Raw genomic sequence first — 17,972 nt, forward strand, 5'->3', positions numbered from 1 at the left:
CCTTATTTGAAACAATATTCACTTTAGGTCCTTATTTGAGAAAATGATGGCATTTCAGGCCCTTATTTGAAACATAGTTTACTTGGAACCCTTGTTTGAGAAATCATGAGGACTTCGGGCCCTTTTTTGGATTTTTCCCAAATGCTTATTATTAAATTGACAAAAGTGCAACACGTTTAGGACTTTTTGAACAATTTTCGCACAAATTGACCTTGCTTGATTGGCGAAATCTCTCTTTAAGTCATATTAGAAAATGCTATATTGGGTAGGTGATATGTCGTGAGTTAATCTTAGATATTCTTCTGACTTCCTATAATTAATGTTTTAGTAAATAATCAATAGGAGTTTATTTCACAAAAGAAAGTACATTATGAGAATGAACACGAGATGTGAATGAATCTTAAGTGTACTTTGTTTTGTGAGTAAGTACACAACGGATGTTTGTTTTACGACATATGGACGGTTGAAAACATTTTCCTAAAACGGTTTCTTGTATCGCTATGGAAATTGAATAAACAAAAAAAAAAATTCATTGCTCACAAAAAATTTTAGGCATAAACTATTGTTGATAATGAAAACATTTTTACTTGACTCGTTATTTCAAGAAATATGAGCGATAATTTTTATGAAATATTTTCTAAATAATTCATTTTTCTTGAAACAAACAGAGCTGAAATGATGTCAAATCTTTTAATTCACCTTGAAGAAATTTATTCACTCAAATTGTTAACAATATATAAGGAAAATAAAATCATGTCCCACATCTATCTAGCCCAAAGAAACTATAACAAGTATTACTGTCTATTTCGAAACAACGATAGAATTAGGGCGCAAATGACGTCCATTCTCTTCCCGGGCTCTATTTCCGGCCATTTCTATTCCCTGGACGAGTTTCTAAGCAAAGACACATGTTTGATAACGGCATAATTTTTTTGTTCCCGGATCAGTAATTCATTTGATAACAATATAAAATTTCGACGATTACTTGCCATTGGGCCTCGGTCGACAATTGGTCGAGTGCGACCATTGGATGGCGAATGGGAGCCGATGACCGGAGATCGGCGACGGGCAATTGGCGGATGGCGATTGCGGGCAATCGGCATTCGGGGACCGTAGATCGACGGCAAGTGAACGGCAACCGCCAAAATGCGATCGTGGCCGGCGACCGGGACGAAAGAGAGTTTTTAGATACTTGTATCCAACTTAATGACTCAAAGAGTTTTTATTAAACTTCTCTAGGAAGGCAAGAGACTTTGACTGATGAATGTCCAATATCAAATGCATTTCAGTCGGTTTTATAGTTACATTTTGGATATCGCGTTGTATTAGATATCAGATTTTGGGGATGGCGATGGACTTAAATACTTCAATATATTTGTCAATCTCGTGACTAATAGATATTGTAAAAACAATTATAGTAGAACCAACTATTTCTCTATATACGGAGATAGCAAGTGATCTTCTCCTACACTTAAGGAAATTCGAATCATTATTTGAAAAAGAAAAGTCTCTGGCATTGCATTGGTGTTTAATAACATTAAGATCTATGAAGTTAGGTAAAAAGTTTCTCAACACAGATACAAAACATATTACACGTTATATATATATGACGAAGATGGAGTGAGCCGTTGCTTACTGATCGCTCGGTACCAAATACGATTGTTAGCTAATGTGCTATACGTGATACAATGCTATTGAAATTCACGTGCATTTATGATCCGGAGGCGAAGGTATGGAGACCCAACAATTTCAAGGTTCATGAAACGTAGGCGAAGCTCGTAAATCGGGTTAAATTCGGGCCTTGACGTGCTCAACTGGGTTTGATCTAGAATATTTTGTACGGGATTTGTGAAATTTGATAGAATATCATGTACTCTCCTTCCTCGTAGCTATATTTCTGCACCCGTCATGGGTTTTTATTCTTACGGTCTTATATGGACGATGCTTAGTTAGGATGTACTCACGAAAATTATTTAAATCTATTTTTCCACGGTCGAAGATAGTTAAATCTAATTGAACAGTGAAAATTAAAAAAAGGTATATGTATGTATATATAACCACCACCCACCACCACCACCACCACCACCACCACTCTTCACTCTCAGTTTCTTTAACCCTCAAATCAACTACTCACTCACAGAGCGCACAGTGAGCTTTCTCTCTCTTCTTTCTCTATCCATCTTCGTCTGCACGGTTACAGCATTCCCCCTTCAAAGCCATTGAGCTCCGGAGAGAGAAAGCCTGCGCCCCCATTAATGCCCTTCATCTTCCCCAAAGCTCTTCACGGGACGCTCTCCATTGAATTACCTCTCACTTTAACTCTCTCTCCCTCTCTCTCTGCAACACCCAGCTATTATACACCACCCACCACCGTAGCTACCGGCAGTGACCCAAGAGAGACAGAGAGAGAAGCCAAATGGAGCTGAGTAAGGTCACTCTCGAGATCTTCACCAAGCTCGAGCAGAAATGGCTCTCCCACTGCGAGTCCGCCAAGCGCACCCGCCTCCTCTGCATCGACGGCGGCGGCACCACCTGCATTGTCGCCGGCGCCGCCCTCGTCCGCCTCGAGGACCAGATCCGCCTCAGGACCGGCGACCCCCACGCCTCCCTCTCCGACTTCTTCGACCTCCTCGCCGGGACCGGCGTCGGGGGCATCCTCGCCGCCATGCTCGCCGCCGACGACGGCTCCGGCCGCCCGCTCTACTCCGCCAGGGAGGCCGTCGACCTCCTCGCAGCGCGGAGCTCCGAGATGTTCCGGCCTTGCCTAGGCGGCCTGCTCCGCCGCGGCCGGCGGAGGTTCTCCGGCTCGAGCATGGACAGAGCGCTGAAGGAGCTGTTCACGCGGGACGACGGCAGGTGCCTGACCTTGAAGGACGCCCGCAAGCCCCTGCTGATCCCTTGCTTCGACCTCAACAGCTCCGCCCCGTTCGTGTTCTCCCGCGCCGACGCGACCGAGTCGCCGAGCTTCGACTTCGAGCTCTGGAAGGCCTGCCGCGCCACCTCGGCGACGCCGGGGCACTTCAAGCCGTTCCCCCTGTCCTCCGCCGACGGGAAGACCTCCTGCGCGGCCGTCGACGGCGGCCTGGTGATGAACAACCCGACCGCCGCCGCCGTCACGCACGTGCTCCACAACAAGCGGGACTTCCCGTCCGTGAACGGCGTGGAGGACCTGCTGGTGCTGTCCCTGGGCAACGGGTCGGCAGGCGGGAAGGCCCGGCTCGACGGCGGGTGCTCGACGTCGTCCGTGGTGGGCATCGCGCTGGACGGAGTGTCGGAGACCGTGGACCAGATGCTGGGGAACGCCTTCTGTTGGAACCGCGTGGACTACGTGCGGATTCAGGTATTTGTCCGTCATCTCTTGTCCGTCAACTCTGCGTTATCACGTCCATTGTATCGAAATCGAGAATTAACTCGTTGAAATGCGCAGGCGAGCGGGGTGGGGAGAGAGTGGCGGAGAGGGGAGGAGGAGGAGGTGCTGGCGGAGAGGGGGGTGGAGTCGTTGCCGTTCGGCGGGAAGCGGTTGTTGACGGAGACGAACGGACAGCGCCTCGACGGCTTCGCGCACCGGCTCGTCGCCGCCTCTGGAAGGAGTAGCTTGCCCCCTAGCCCCTGCAAGGAGAAGGACCCTCATCCCGCCGTTAGCCCCCTCGTTAACGGCCGTTGACTAGCACTCTTTAAATGTTTTTTTTTTCCCTTGCCTAGTCCGCTCTTATTTTTATTTATTTTTTCTTTTTTTCCCACCTTGTTGTAACTTTGTGTAACGAGCTTCAGCTTAACTGGCTTTTGCCTTTTTTTTTCCATTGGCTTTTTTAGATTTAGATGGAGCCATTAATTAGCCTGAGATGTCTCTCCATGTGTATGTGCAACAAGAAAAATTTGTAGTCTTCTTTAGCTGCTTTGGGAGTTTAGTTGGTAAATACATTTACTTCACCATACAAAAAAAGATGCGACACGGGAAACCCCAAATCTTCGATTTCAATCGATCGGATCGATCCCCAGAAGCGAAAGCTAAACCAAACTTGGTTTCGGAGATCATCTTGAACGGGATGCGTCGCCGTTGAATCGGCATTCTAGCTTTCTAAACATTAAAGTGCAAGAATGAAGGGCTTCACCTTCAATTGCTTACTGTCTGGTTGAATGACAGAGCTCCGGGCTCTAGTTATGTGTCTTCCCCCCCCCCAAATGGACCGTCATTCAATGCACACGGTTCTCACTGTGAGATCTCTCGGAGCCACAATGTGTGCCCGAGTGCCATGAGCTAAGACTAAATAAATGGGGTTGTGCATTAACTGTTCCCGAACTTTGTTGGCCCACATTTTATCCCTCCAGGGCATCTGAGATCTGACCCCAAAACAGCTGTCTTTCCAAATATGAAAATCCCGAAAAAAAAAAAAATCCTCAAAATATTTGACGAAGTCCAACCCAAAATCTCAGACTTACGAAATAGCCGGCGATTGTCTCATATAATTTCATATGATATCAGAACTGGTGCTATCTCTTTTGTGAATGTGCCTAGTCAGGCTTGCAACCCACGTGGCTTGACAGCGGATCTCAAATACTTTTTATATTCACATGGTCTCTTTCGATCAATCAGGTTGTGATTTTCAAATGACATCTGAGGAATCTTTTTCCTTAACTGTGCTTGCATCCCAGTTCCAGAGTTTCTTTCACAGATGAAGTCTCCATGGACCCAATTGGTGGGAGGAAAAAAAAAAAAAAAGGTACAGAACAGGGCATAACATCATAAGGACATCGGGGTAAAATTGGAGGACCCCATGGGCATGAATTTAGCAAGGCAGAAAGAAACTTTCACTCCCAAGGAATTTCTTCTTCTTCTTCTTTTAACCAATCTTTTTACCGAGGATAGAAGCAACGGAAGAAGAAGGAGAAAGAGGACCCACTCCCCGAGCTCTTCTGAGGAGTTTTCCCTCAGCAGCCACCAGCAAAACCCCACGCCTTCAATTTTTCCCCTTCTGTCTTCTTTCGGTAGGTACCCGAAGGAGTGTACTCCCCTGCTCTGCTCTGCTTCGAAATCGTGTCGATCCGAAATGATTGCAGGGGAGGAGGAGCAATCGAATCGGTGCTGATGTTGGGCGGTGGTGCGCGCGGCGGGAGGAGTGAAATTTTTTTTTTTTAAATTCTATTTTAGCAGGGTCGGGTCGGGTCGGGTTGGGGATACCCTTTTTATGAGTTAGGTTGGGCGTGTACAAAGGACAGCCCCCACCAAACATTAAGTAGGAGTTGGGGACGATGATGACATTGCGTAAGACAAGATTTACAGGTTAAATGTACAAGGGTTGTTTTCGTTTTCGCTGATATGGGGTCTGGACCAGGGAGGGACCTTTGCCCGACTTGGGCCAATGTTGTGCTCTGCCGTCGGCATCGCGTAAGAATACAGAATCCGAATCACCTTTTCCGGGGAAAGTCTTAGCCGAGCCGATCCACCGGTCTAGTGCCGAGCTCGTCGATCTCATGAAATCCACCGGTCGGACGCACGCGAGAATCGTACGTAGTAGTTGTTCTCTCAGGCTGCGTTTGGTAATCGGGATAAAATTCATGATAGAATAAAATTTATCCCATCCTGTGTTTGATAGCTACCCATGATAGGATAAAGTGAGATATAAAAGAAATGTACCCAGAACAAAATTATTCCATGGGGGAGGTGGGACAAAGGTGGATATGATTTCTAATAACCCTAATGCATATGTTATTTTTCCCGAATAATAATTTCCTCAAACTAATAAAATTATATGAGTGTTTGAATATAAAAAATGTTTTAATTCTAATATAAACATTCAAAATAACAAAAAAAAAATTATAAATTTTGTCCATGTCGGTGTTGGTTGTATCACATAACATGTTTAACATTCGTGTCGGCGATTTTCGATTAAAATTAAGATAGACTACATTAGCACAAATACAAATGGTTTAAGACTAAATTGATCCGATTAAAATGTTTATGATTGAATTGACACAAATATAATAAGTTAGTATTTTCTTTCGTACTATTTCCTACCTTCTCAAGAGTGAGATTTTCTTTTCAAAGCAGGGCCAACAGTTCACAAACACCTTTACCAACTATCTCCTTAAGATCTCGAAACCTCTAGAGAATATGGGAGAGAAAAAGGTTGAAATTAGTGGATGAAGATATTCTATCCCATATGGTACAGGAGGTTTTGCACTTGGGGAACATGTATTCTATCCCATATGGTAGGGGAGGTTTTGCACTTGGGGAACATGATATAGAAACAATAGTTTCACGAATTGAAAGTTAAAGGATGAAACTGTACATTAGGGAGAAGTACTGTGATGAGATGTGCATTCTGTTCTCATATGTATCAACAAGCCATTATGAATACTAGGATACCTACTAAGTAAACTAAATGGCCTGGTAAATAACTAATTGATGTTAGAGAAAATTATCATAGTCTCTGCTCTCGAAAGATTGGTATTGGGTCTTCTTTAGTAAGATAAGCTGAGAATATGTTCTAGACATTGGAGATTTGTATGGAGGAGTGATTCAAGAAGTAGCATGCCTAGGGTTGTGGAGAATATATTGAAAGATTGTCTGTGATGGATGTGAACATCAGTCGATATTGAGATAATTGCCTATTCAAATTATACAAGGACAAGACGTGTCATAAGGCGCATGTATCTCTAGGATGACCGTGTGATCACCCTACGAGAGGAACTATGAGAAAGTTTGACCGAAACCGGTTCGATCGTGCCCTCTTTAGCTTGAACGGGTGATTCAAGAAACGTTATCGAGACTCGTGTCTAATTATGTGCCATCCCCCTTGAGACTCGTGTTCTCGTATGTTTGGGTGTTCAAGACTCTTTTAGAGCATTCAAGTTAATCGATCCCTATTGGATATGACGAGTTGCCTCCTAACCGAACCACATACATTGTGAGTTTATATGTGACATGACACCAAGAGAAGGCACAAGTTCGCTATTAGTAATATAATGATATCTAGTTGATTCAGTATATCTTTCACAATTATACATGTTTATCGTTTGATAGTGCATATTTTCGATTAATTATATTTGATGCTATCTTTATCTTATTACCTTAGTTAATCTTCTAATAAAGCTTCTACGTACTCTTTTCTAGATACATCGAAATACACAGAACTTCCACAATTCTCTCTTCTGGCGGGTCGTGTTACTCGCAAACCATAACACCACTACCCTATAGTCAAATCCAACCGAGATAAGCTATAATGTTACGTTTCGTCATCCGGATTTCTAACCAAGACAAGATCGAATATGATATGATATGAAATCCAGAGATTTTGTTATATCATATCCACTATTTTTTATGAATCACATTTACAAAGTCAACTTTTCACATCCTATCATGTCTATTATTTGGTATGAATGACATATCATGACAAATGAACTTAAAAATTGTACAAATGGAGATAGTAAGGATCTCCAACACTCTTGCTAACTTCATTTTTGTTTGCTTTGTTCTTCTTATTATTTTACTTCTTCTTTTTTTCTTTTGCTCTTTTATTTCTTTTTTCACATTCCATCATTCTATAATAAAATTTTATTAAATAATAAAGTATATTGATATATCTGACATACCGAAATACCTAAAATATGTAATACATATGTAAAAAAATTGGAATAAAAAATATCAAAATTGTTTTTTGTGTTATTATTTTGATTGTCTATTAAATTAAATTAAATTAAGAAGTTTGTTATTTGACGGTAATAATTCTTTTATTGTGGATATTAGAATTCCTATCCACCTCTATCTCACCTCTCGATCGCATAGTTTTTATCCGATTAGATCCTTCTTATATCCGACTTTATCCTAATCTCAAGCATGCAACAAGTCCACGATAAGATAAATTTCATCACCATCCTAAATGATATCTTGACTACCGAAAGTAGCTTAAGGAGACATGAGACGATGCACGTGCATTGGTCATACCAAGCGCCTTCACACCACCTGTTAAATACCAAATGAGTAAATATTATAATTATCGGGGCGCATTATTTTTTTTTTCTCTGCAAGTTATGAAATTAATGCCTTCAAAATGATTTTTTTTTCTGTAAGGTAATAATATATATCAACCGACCAGCTGTCCAGTCGACGGAATGCTTCGTTAAAAAGGAGGGCCTAGGGGAGGGCGTGGGAGACTCCGAAATCGGCGGCTCGAAAGTCGGCTAAAACGGCTCGCGATTAGGATGCAGCCGAACCGGACCCGACAAGGCTGGTGGAGGCGGGTCTATAAAATATCAGTTGATTTCGGACCCTGGGCCCCACTGGCGTTAAATTTATCCTCCATACTCTGTATTTAATTACTTCTTTTTTCTCGTGGTTTTACTTAATTTTATCTTATTTTAATTCGTGCAGTAAAGACGAAATTCCATACGTGGCTCGGTGCGACATATGTAACGTGTCCACTACGGGGACCCTATGTACACTCCAAATTCTATACATGGCTCCATGCTTTTTCTCTATTTTTGATCTTTTATAACTTAGGGAATGAATGATAACAATTCTCATTCCGAGCTCTATTTCTGAACATAAGTAGATTTTCATAATTCTATTCCCCGAGAGAAGTTCTGAGCAGAGATACGAGTTTGATAACGATACGAAATTTTTATTTCCGAAACATAAATTCCTTTGATAATAACATAAAATTTATACGGTTGGCGGCGGACCGGAGACATCACTTTTAATGATCACCAATTGCTGTTACAATCCAATCATCACCACTCATGCCTAGACACATGAGTAAATATGAAATATTAATAAATTAAAAGTCTCGGTTATAAGTATCGGCGAAAATGAAAGCTTGGATTAGTGATTTCACATTACACTCATCGTATGCCATGAAATACTATTGGGTCGTGAATAGATGCATACCAAGACAAATACAAAAACTTACATAGAACCTAAAATTTACCTGTTGAAATAAGTTCCCTTAGTTTTGAAACTTGGAACCTACCATGCATGCCTTAAAACTTAAAACCGGACGGATGTCCTGCGGGTCCAATTTTAAGTTCCAAGTTCTACTACGAAATTCTACTTGCCCCTAATTATATTAAAGAGTGCCTTCTTATATGCCTTGGCAAATTAAAGTTTCATTATTTAGGGTCAGTAATTTATTAGAAACGTAATTTTTTTTTTTCATTTTCAAAGTGTTTTTTTTTTTGGTCAAATTTTCAAAGTGCCTTGAAAAGTATCATTTTTCACTTTTTTTTTTTTATTAATATAAGCTAGTGTCCTAAAGTCACTTGTTAATATAATATCTTCATTTGTGCTGTTTATTTATTTTTTCATTATTGTATAGACCTTGCTGAAAGTGCCCTTAGGTTGCTAAATGCTTTGTGCGTAAACCCAATTATGAGCCTTGCCGTGAAAGATTTCAAAAGTATTTTTTTTTTCATCATATGGTATTTGAGAGACTTTTTCTTATGCTAGGTATCCATGAAATGTCTGTCTTATTATATAATGACAAGACAGAAGGGGACGACGTGGTCGATATTTGGTATAATTCTTAACCTAACATGTTTTTAATGTGAGACGATTCGAATGAAATTTCTCTGTTTTGCGCTTTCGCGAATTAGGTATTGCAAAGTTCCTTTAAATCTCACTTACGAATGTATTCTAGCATCCACCATTGTTGCCGTACACATTCTAGGTTCCCTCGTCTTAACGTTGACCCTGTTATAATTACATGAAACTCCTGATTTTCTTGCTTATCAAGGAAAAAACCGTTGGAAAATAATAGGAGGAAATGGAGTAACAATGTAGTCGGACTTTAAGGCGTGTAATCACTTTCTTTTAGGATCAATTTGCCCCACGAAGTTGATATAGGTTTCTAGCAAATTTCTTTCGGGATACAAGAAAGTCACCGTGAGAATACTGGATAGCAATTTCAGTAAATCTCCTAAAACTCTATGCGAAAACAATTGAAAAAATGGATGATTTTCTTTTGAAGGAAAACGAAAGAATGAAAAGGAACAACTGAAAATGAACAGAATTGCCCATTTTATAATACGAATAAAACACATACGCTGGTGTTTGAACCGCCCATACAAACACATCCATTCATGTACGAAAAATCGTAATTCGAATGTGGCTGTTCGTGTGTGAAAACCGCCATTCGGACACAACCGTTCATGTTCGAAAAATCACAATTCGAATATGACTGTTCATGTGTGAAAACCATCATTCATGTTCGAAAAATCACAAAAATAATCATGAAGAATTTCTCCCAACCAAAAAAGGAACAAAAGGGAAAAACCCTAGTTTCCCTAATCAGGCAGTAATGCATCATCATCCTTGTCGTGAAAAAGCTGCATGGCCCATGATCTTTTGCCATAGCTACAAAAAGGGTGAAAAGCTAAGATTCTGCTGTAGGGAAGGCTCCAAGCCACTCTTTTACACACTTGACTCGTTTTACTTTCCCTTCTTTTCACACCCAAGCCATGGTAAATCACGCAATAAAGAGGGATTAACGAAAAAGCACAACTTGGTAAGTGGTACGGTCCCTTAGCCTTTACTAATTATTTGATAGGCTTTCTCCATCCCCTTTAAATGATGTGGTTTCTTATCACTCCTTTCTTTAAGAAGCAGCCGTTCCTCTTTTGGTAAAGCAGATTCTAGGGCTTTATCCACCCCAATTATGTGATTTGATATCATATCGAGATAAGATTGGGGTCTTGAGAGTTTAAGAGACTCGACTACTGAGACACAATATCGGGTATGACCCGGTTGGTGTAGGGGATTCGTGATGATGATGATCCATACCAAGAGGGTCTTGGTGGTTGGTCGGCCATGCATAACAAGACTAATTGGCGCAACTCGTGTGTACTGTACGCCATTGATAATTCGATCGATTTTGTTTATGTAGCATAGCTTTTATGCGGCACGAATTTACCATGTCACATTAACAAATCTACAAAGAAGAAGCAACTAGAATAGAGGAAAAAAAAAAAAAAAGAGAGAGGCCTCCCCTCCTAAGCCCTCTCTATTTCGTTTATCGTTTTGCTAATATGACATCTCGCGTCAACTCACAATGACAATTTCACTCATGTGATTGCCAAAAAATGAAGGAAGAACTCAATTGACCAGATAAATCAGGTGGCTTGATTTCGCAAAAAAAGTTTGAGAGATGATTACATATTTGACAGATTAAGGGGTTTGAGTGTACCTAATCCAAATGATTAAATAAAGTTCTATGCATGCTTTATCTTATCATAAACACCACTATAATATCCTCATGTGCTGGTTGTTCATTTCGGTGGATGTCCATCCTTCCACTTATATATAATCATTCGACGACTGAAGAAGCTAATGGGAATAATCTTTTCCCCTATTGCCGGTTCTTAAAATAGTACACATGAATTCTTTTGATTTTTAATTTTCATTAATTACAATTTGTAACTACTAAAATAAATAAAAAAAATCACATTTTCTATGCTCAGTGCAAATTCATTCCATAACTCAAACGCCAAAAGTCAATGTGGGAAGTACGCACCTCGCTCACTTTAATGTTTCTCTAGGGTTTTACCTAATGTTAGGCAAGTCTTTTGTACGTTATGTTGCGTGGGACAATCAAGAACCGATTTGATTAAAGACCTAAGTAATGCTCTCGGAGAATCCTCCTCCTCCTCCATTCATTCCCCCACCAAACCAAGCATTGAGAGGCTGCTTTCAACTTTTTTTTTTCCCCTTCTTCTTCCTTTTCATGGCCAATTCTTTGTTTTATAAGAAAGGAATGATTCCCTTCACCTATCAAGAATTTAATTACGCTATGGAAAGATGGCAGAATGAATGCCAAAAGGGGGCCCTGATTCAGCTACCAACCAACCAACCATTAACTTATTGATACGGTCTCTCTTTGTTTAGCCTTTTATTACGGGTCCTCGTTTAAATGTGTTCTTGAATTTAAGTTTGGGAATCACCACCTTTAATAGGATTTATACCCTCACAGCTCTATAGAACCCGCGTCGAAATCGCGGGGAAAAAATGGGTTGGATCGTTGTATTTGATGAGCGACGTGGTGGATGGAATTGGCGTGGTACAGGAAGTCCGTTGGTTTAATGAACAGTATTTGTGACCGAACGTATAGAAGGCCTCCATGAATCCTAGTTTCTTCAACAATTTTGGAGTTGGAATTCATATCAAGGGCGATCAAGTTCGGAAGCAACATAGTTTGTGCACGAACCTTGCTTTACAGACTAAAGACATTTTAGCACGAACCTTGTGTGATTCGGCATAATTTTGCATGCAAACTACTCTGAACTAGGGCAGCTGCATAATCCAAAAGCCTAAACTCAAGTGCTTCACCGGGTTTTGCGGAGCATTTCATGGGATTCTAGGTAGCCTGGTCTCTGAGCCGATGCCGCTGGCTCGTTCAACAGAAAAGAGTCTCCACGAGTTACATAATACTCCCTTGTCGATTTGGATGACATGATTTCTAGTCTTTTCGAGTGTCCTGTGTTTGTGTCCAAAACAACTAGAGACACCCATATTAAAGAACCGTGCAAGTGTATAGTTGGGTCTAAATAAACACATCTCCACGGACATTCAATTCACTTGCCATACCCCTAGATATGTTCTGTCATATCATGATAGAATTATTTTATGTCAATAAGTGAGAGAAAGCATTTGAAAGGTTTTGTCAAGGGCACATAGATTCTTGAACTACCCCCACCCACCATTGAAAGGACAGAATCCAATCCATCCCCCCAAATTGCTCCAACAATGCCTGCCAGATATCGCCTATAGTCTCAATGAGTCATGCCATTCAAGAAACGAGGGATTAAGATAGCAAAGATCAGATCCCCTTCAGCCAGCCTTTCCGACAGTTGGTCTTTAATAATTTTCTCGAATTTCATATCTTCGGATAGAAAAGATCGATTAGGCACTCCAACTTTATCGAGAGGAAAATTCTGGGTAAATGCCACGAAAAATCCCGAATTCATATACTTGCGGCAAATTTATCAAAAACTATTTTTTTTACCACAAAAAGCACAAACGGATACCCTTGTGACAAATTTACTATAAATTAATTTTTTAACCACTAAAAATCCTAAACTGGTACACTCGCGACAAATTTACCCTTGGTTAGTTTCCGTTAAATTGAGTTAATACCCATGAAAAATCATAAACTAATACACATGTGACAAGCGTAGAGTAAAAATCTCGAACTGGAACATCCGTTAAGCGTTACGTGTCATGTAACTCAATAATTTGTCCATAAAGTCTAACGGAAACTAATAGAGATAAATTTATTACATATGTACCAGGTGTGGGGTTTTGGTGATAAAAAAATTAGTTCGGTGGGGATTTTTCGTAGTATTGACTCGGAAAAAGATCTCTTCTAGTACATGTCCAAGACCATGCACCCAAAGATAGCACTTCGAGGAATTTGATGTAGTTATCTTTTTGCCCTAAGATTCATTTTCCCTTCTCTTTTCGCCCCTCACTTCTTGCGGTTTCAATGCACAATCACGTACAAAGTTGTACGGTGTGTTGCAAGCTCTTTTATGTGACGGCCTTGGCCCAGCACTGCATGTATTGAAAACTGACTTCACTGCTCGGCTTTCCCCTTTAGTTATTCGATCGCGGATTCATTACGCCAGGGACCAGTCGGTAGTATCATTATCATTCCAGTACGAGGCTGTCCAATAAATGCCACATTATAATCACCCCTACCCTTCGCCGATAGTACCCAACAACTAAAGGGGCAACCATTGTAGTTCTCCTCTCTCTAATGATTGATCTTTGATTGTTTTTTGCATGTTAGCAAAGGCTTACTTGGTAACAATTCTCCGAAAAACAATTTATGAGCAGATGAGTTAATTTTCTTTTTTTTTTGCTTCTTGTTCGCATTTCAAATTTGTTCCTCAACCACTAATCTATTTTCGAAAACAGAAAAATTAATTGATGTAAGGAACAAAGAAACAGGGATTCAAAGAAACATAAGCGTTGCCGAACAGGCGCTAAGATCCTCGTCATCATGTAGGGAGTTGCATCCAAAAAATAAAAATGCTGTCAATGAATTCAACATCTCTAGGATTTTTCGTCCCAAAAAGATGTACAGCCGATTTTCACTCCTCCAAGAGTGTGCATTGCTTCCGCAGGTGAACATAGGTTACAGAACTCCCACCTGATCTTTCCAGGCCAAAATGTACTAAAAGATCGAGACCCCTTTTGAATAAAGAGGGATTTTCTATAACCCGCCGTGTTCTCCGGTGTTCTAGCAGAGCAAGGTACGCATGAATTCAAAGTGGGCATTACTCGTGCGCCAAATGAGGGGCTACATTATTTCCTCCTTATAAAACCACTGCCCTTATTCATGTCATAGATTATACATATTACACATTATAATGACAAACTTAACACAGCTTCAGATCCTTGCCCAGTACTTGTAATATACTCCAAACCTGCTAATTTCACAGATATAGCCAGAGTTACTGATTCCCGGCAACAGGGCCATCTTGGCCTTTCTTGATATCATCCCACCCTCTCACCCATGGCTGCCCAGGTAACGCCCTTGTCTCGGGAGCGGAGTGACTGTTGAGATTGTTCATGACTTTCTCATACACCGCTGAGAAAACCTGAAGAAGGAAACCACGATAGTTATAGAAGAACCGAGGCTACCTATCCTAATTGAAAGCAACCAGCACTTCTTGGCATGTTTGACCTCACCGGATTCATTTTTACAGCCTCTGGGGGTTGCTCCTGGTTAGTCAGCCACTTCCAGAGATCAGGGTTTTCCTGGTTATAGGAAATAAAAGATCAAGATGCACACAAGTCACATGAGTAACTTAACGCAACCTATAGTACTTGTATACAAGATGCCTAGAGATGCATCCGCAACATTCAACTTCCTAGATAGTTTCCATCACATTAACAACTCAAAAAGGAAAGAAAACATAAATTAGAGTAAAGGAGTAGGGGTGACAATGTCGGACACAACAGACCTACAGAAGTCAAACCAGACAGGAAATCAGCAGGTTTAATCTATGCTAATTCTGTGCGTCAAAATCGTATCAAACTTTTTGACACGATTAGAACCGAGTTGAGTTTTGGTTCAATCCAAATAACTCGACAGTGACTTGTCCAACTTGTTCAATTAAATGAATAGTGTGCACTTGATTAATGACCAACCTGCATTGACCAATATTGCTAAAAGTAGTTGGACTTATCATTTATTCACTACTGACGGCTATATTATAAATGATTGTTGATATTAATCTTTATTATGCTATATTACAATTCATAGTATATGTTTAGACTAATCATAGTAAACCTTGAGTATATCGAGCACACCAATTTTATACACAAACATGACCTATTAACAGAAAATTGACAACTCTAAATGTGAAACACACAAATTTCGGTGCTTCCTGCTCAGCACAAGAAGTCATTGAGCAAGCAAAATTAGTGGACTAAAGCATCGTTATTTGGTCTTTTCCTGCATACAAGCTGGCCTGATAAGTGCTAACAATCTAATAAAGTAATTCCCAGTCCGAGAAAGAAGGAAACCCAATGTTAGCCAGACAATAATTCCTTCATAAAGGATTGAATCAACATAAGGAAAAAGATATAAACAGTCTCCTTAACCATGGTCCATACAGTGATTATTGATTCTGCATCATCGTAACTGTTACTATCTAATATCTATAAGCTGTTAGCTCCTGCCACAAGGAACATGCTACGTGAGGAACTCATTCCTTTTCCAAATCAGGGGATTGGACAAAAAGAAAATGATGAAGAAGTGATCATCTCGGGCTTGAGGGTCCTCCCAGATGTTGCACGAAACTTACTGCAGCAACATGTTTTTTTTGGCACATAGAACTCCACTCTTTGCAGGCCATTATATCTTCTGTCCTTCTGCAGAGTAGAGACTTGAGTTCCGAGACATTCACTTCAATGGGAAGAAAAAAGAAAGTTGATTATTCTTTCATAATCCTTTACAATCCCTAACTTTTGTTTTTTTCTGAAATATGAAGCTATGTGTTGTTTGAAAATTCCTTATGGCATTCAGTCTCCAAGGCAAGCCTTTCTCCCATCGTTCGCAACCCCCCTCCTCTTCTTCGGCAGTCAGTGTTGCCTGATATTTTCTTACTTTCAAATTATTGTCTCTTTGACTAAAAAAATAGGGAGAAATTGAATGATGGATCTCAGTAAAAATAAGTAAAATGATCTTTCGATCTAATTTAACAAAGTTTATTGTTGATTGACATACCTGTTGACATATTGTTCTTAGACAAAAGATTACTTTTGGAGAATCACAGGCATGTGCATGCTCTTCTATAGTTATAAACATTGAGAAGAGCTCAAACGACACTTTATTATTTATATATATTTATATATATAGAGAAGCGTAAATGGTTATCAGTACGAAAGCTTAGATATCCATTTCGTAAAAGTTCAATAGAAATAGTAATTATCTTCTTTTTCTTAATTTCCCTTACTAAGAAGATGGGATGGCCTAACCCCACCACTGGGACAAGAGAATTTTACAAAGTCCTTAAGCAACTCACATTAGCTAACTTCAATTGTGGATCATAACATTGTTTGCATGCCTTCATTTAAAATGATGAACACGAAAGAAGGGACCAGCTCTCACAAAAAATAAGCATATTCCAGCTATAAAGAGCACAAATTATAATTTTAGGCCAAGGAAACTTTACAATAACAATTTATGCCATCCCCAAAAACTCAGGCAAAGTTACATTAGAGAAAGACAACTAAGTAAGCACCACCACAGGCACAGCAACCTAAGATTACACTGCTTCAAAAGGCAGCAGGTTATGCCACCAACGCCTGAAGGGAAAAAATCTCAATTGCCTCTCTCTCTCTCTCTCTCTCTCTCTCTCTCTCTCTCTCCACAAACTCTAGAATAGCACCTCTTACCTTGCAACTGCACCTGACTACAGAAAAGGTACATCTGATAGGAGCAAAAACCATCGACTCAATAAGTACTTTAAACTGATCATTTTGCAAGATTTAAAGCTTCAGTGCGGGGCCATCTAAGACGACAAACAAGATGATGGAAAGTTGAAATTGCATAACTGGATTGTGACACGAGCATGTAAAATCGGCCAAAGAAAAGAGACAGAGCAGGGTTGAGGAAGAATTACCAAGTTAAGAACATTGATGAGTGCTTTAATCCCATTGACATCCATGGAATAAATATTGTCCGCCACCCATTTCCCCAACACCAGATCCAGCTCCAGAAACCCTCTCTGCCTACTCCTGTACAGCAACCTATCTCAACGCAAACCCAAAACCAATCAATCATATTATGTTGTCCAAATCAATTCGCAACATCATCTTAAAAAAAATTCATACAAGCAAAAAAAAAAAAAAAAAGGACCTGTTGAACAATTGCCTCTTGCTCTCTTCATTGGACAAATCAATGTCTAGGAATCGATTGCCAGCATCGCCGTTACCACTGCTAGAAAAATGCGAGACCCAGCCATTTTGAGGCCTACGCAAAGAAAGGACAAACAAACAACCCATCAAACAACTTCACTTGGATGACAAATCGAATGAAAAGGGCCAGAGAGGAGAGCGGCGAGAGAAAACCTTAGAAGGGCCTCGGAGTAGCTTGGAGGTGGAGCGGCGATCGAGCTCCGACGGGACGCGGCGGCGTGCCTGAAGATTCTGTGAACGCCCGAGAGCGACCTCCGCACGCTGGCCATTCTCGATCCAAAATCGAGCTCTCCGGTTTACAGGATGACGAGACTGAATTGAAAACGATGCTGATATGGATGCTGTTGCTGGCAGATCAAAGAAGAAGACGGATTTCTTTCGCACCTGAACTCGTCGGAGAAGTGGTGGTGGAGAAGCGGAAATCGTGGCCGCCGGAGAGCGAAAACGCTTGCTTGAATTACAACCTCTTTTATATCGGCGGACGGTGCCATCAGAATTAAAAAAAAAAAAAGTAATTACGAGGAAAAAAACAGGAGAAAAAGAATTTAAA

The 17,972-nt window shown here is 40.5% G+C and overlaps 2 protein-coding genes across 4 annotated transcripts; one reads left to right on the plus strand and one right to left on the minus strand.

The window, feature by feature from the left end:
* Positions 1-2,068: 2,068 nt before the first annotated feature.
* On the plus strand, positions 2,069-3,891 carry LOC115756959 (probable inactive patatin-like protein 9). Of its 2 annotated transcripts, XM_030696959.2 has the most exons (3): positions 2,069-3,340; positions 3,428-3,692; positions 3,727-3,891. In XM_030696959.2, the coding sequence occupies exons 1-2, from the start codon at positions 2,417-2,419 to the stop codon at positions 3,662-3,664; spliced, it is 1,161 nt and encodes a 386-aa protein (XP_030552819.1). In that variant the 5' UTR covers positions 2,069-2,416; the 3' UTR covers positions 3,665-3,692; positions 3,727-3,891. The 2 variants fall into 2 exon arrangements, with proteins under 2 accessions (XP_030552819.1, XP_048127938.1); XM_048271981.1 differs by having other exon boundaries at positions 3,428-3,891.
* A 10,357-nt stretch (positions 3,892-14,248) lies between these two features.
* LOC115756957 (succinate dehydrogenase assembly factor 2, mitochondrial) lies at positions 14,249-17,863 on the minus strand. Of its 2 annotated transcripts, none has more exons than XM_048286075.1 (5): positions 17,576-17,863; positions 17,364-17,477; positions 17,128-17,242; positions 14,687-14,755; positions 14,249-14,595 (listed from the first exon to the last, which is right to left on the minus strand). In XM_048286075.1, the coding sequence occupies exons 1-5, from the start codon at positions 17,689-17,691 to the stop codon at positions 14,449-14,451; spliced, it is 561 nt and encodes a 186-aa protein (XP_048142032.1). In that variant the 5' UTR covers positions 17,692-17,863; the 3' UTR covers positions 14,249-14,448. The 2 variants fall into 2 exon arrangements, with proteins under 2 accessions (XP_048142032.1, XP_030552818.1); XM_030696958.2 differs by having other exon boundaries at positions 17,128-17,254.
* Positions 17,864-17,972: the final 109 nt, after the last annotated feature.

Source organism: Rhodamnia argentea, chromosome 1 (genome assembly GCF_020921035.1).
Source record: "Rhodamnia argentea isolate NSW1041297 chromosome 1, ASM2092103v1, whole genome shotgun sequence".
NCBI lineage: Eukaryota > Viridiplantae > Streptophyta > Magnoliopsida > Myrtales > Myrtaceae > Rhodamnia > Rhodamnia argentea.

What these genes read in the sequence shown, in the direction of transcription:
- LOC115756959 (XM_048271981.1), top strand. Translation starts at nt 2,417, where the DNA reads ATGGAGCTGAGTAAGGTCACTCTCGAGATCTTCACCAAGCTCGAGCAG. An exon ending in TGGACTACGTGCGGATTCAG is followed by an intron (nt 3,341 to 3,427) that starts GTATTTGTCCGT and finishes TGAAATGCGCAG; the next exon opens with GCGAGCGGGGTGGGGAGAGA.
- LOC115756957 (XM_030696958.2), bottom strand. Translation starts at nt 17,691, where the DNA reads ATGGCCAGCGTGCGGAGGTCGCTCTCGGGCGTTCACAGAATCTTCAGG. An exon ending in AAGAGGCAATTGTTCAACAG is followed by an intron (nt 17,255 to 17,363) that starts GTCCTTTTTTTT and finishes GCGTTGAGATAG; the next exon opens with GTTGCTGTACAGGAGTAGGC. An exon ending in AGGCTGTAAAAATGAATCCG is followed by an intron (nt 14,596 to 14,686) that starts GTGAGGTCAAAC and finishes TTCCTTCTTCAG; the next exon opens with GTTTTCTCAGCGGTGTATGA.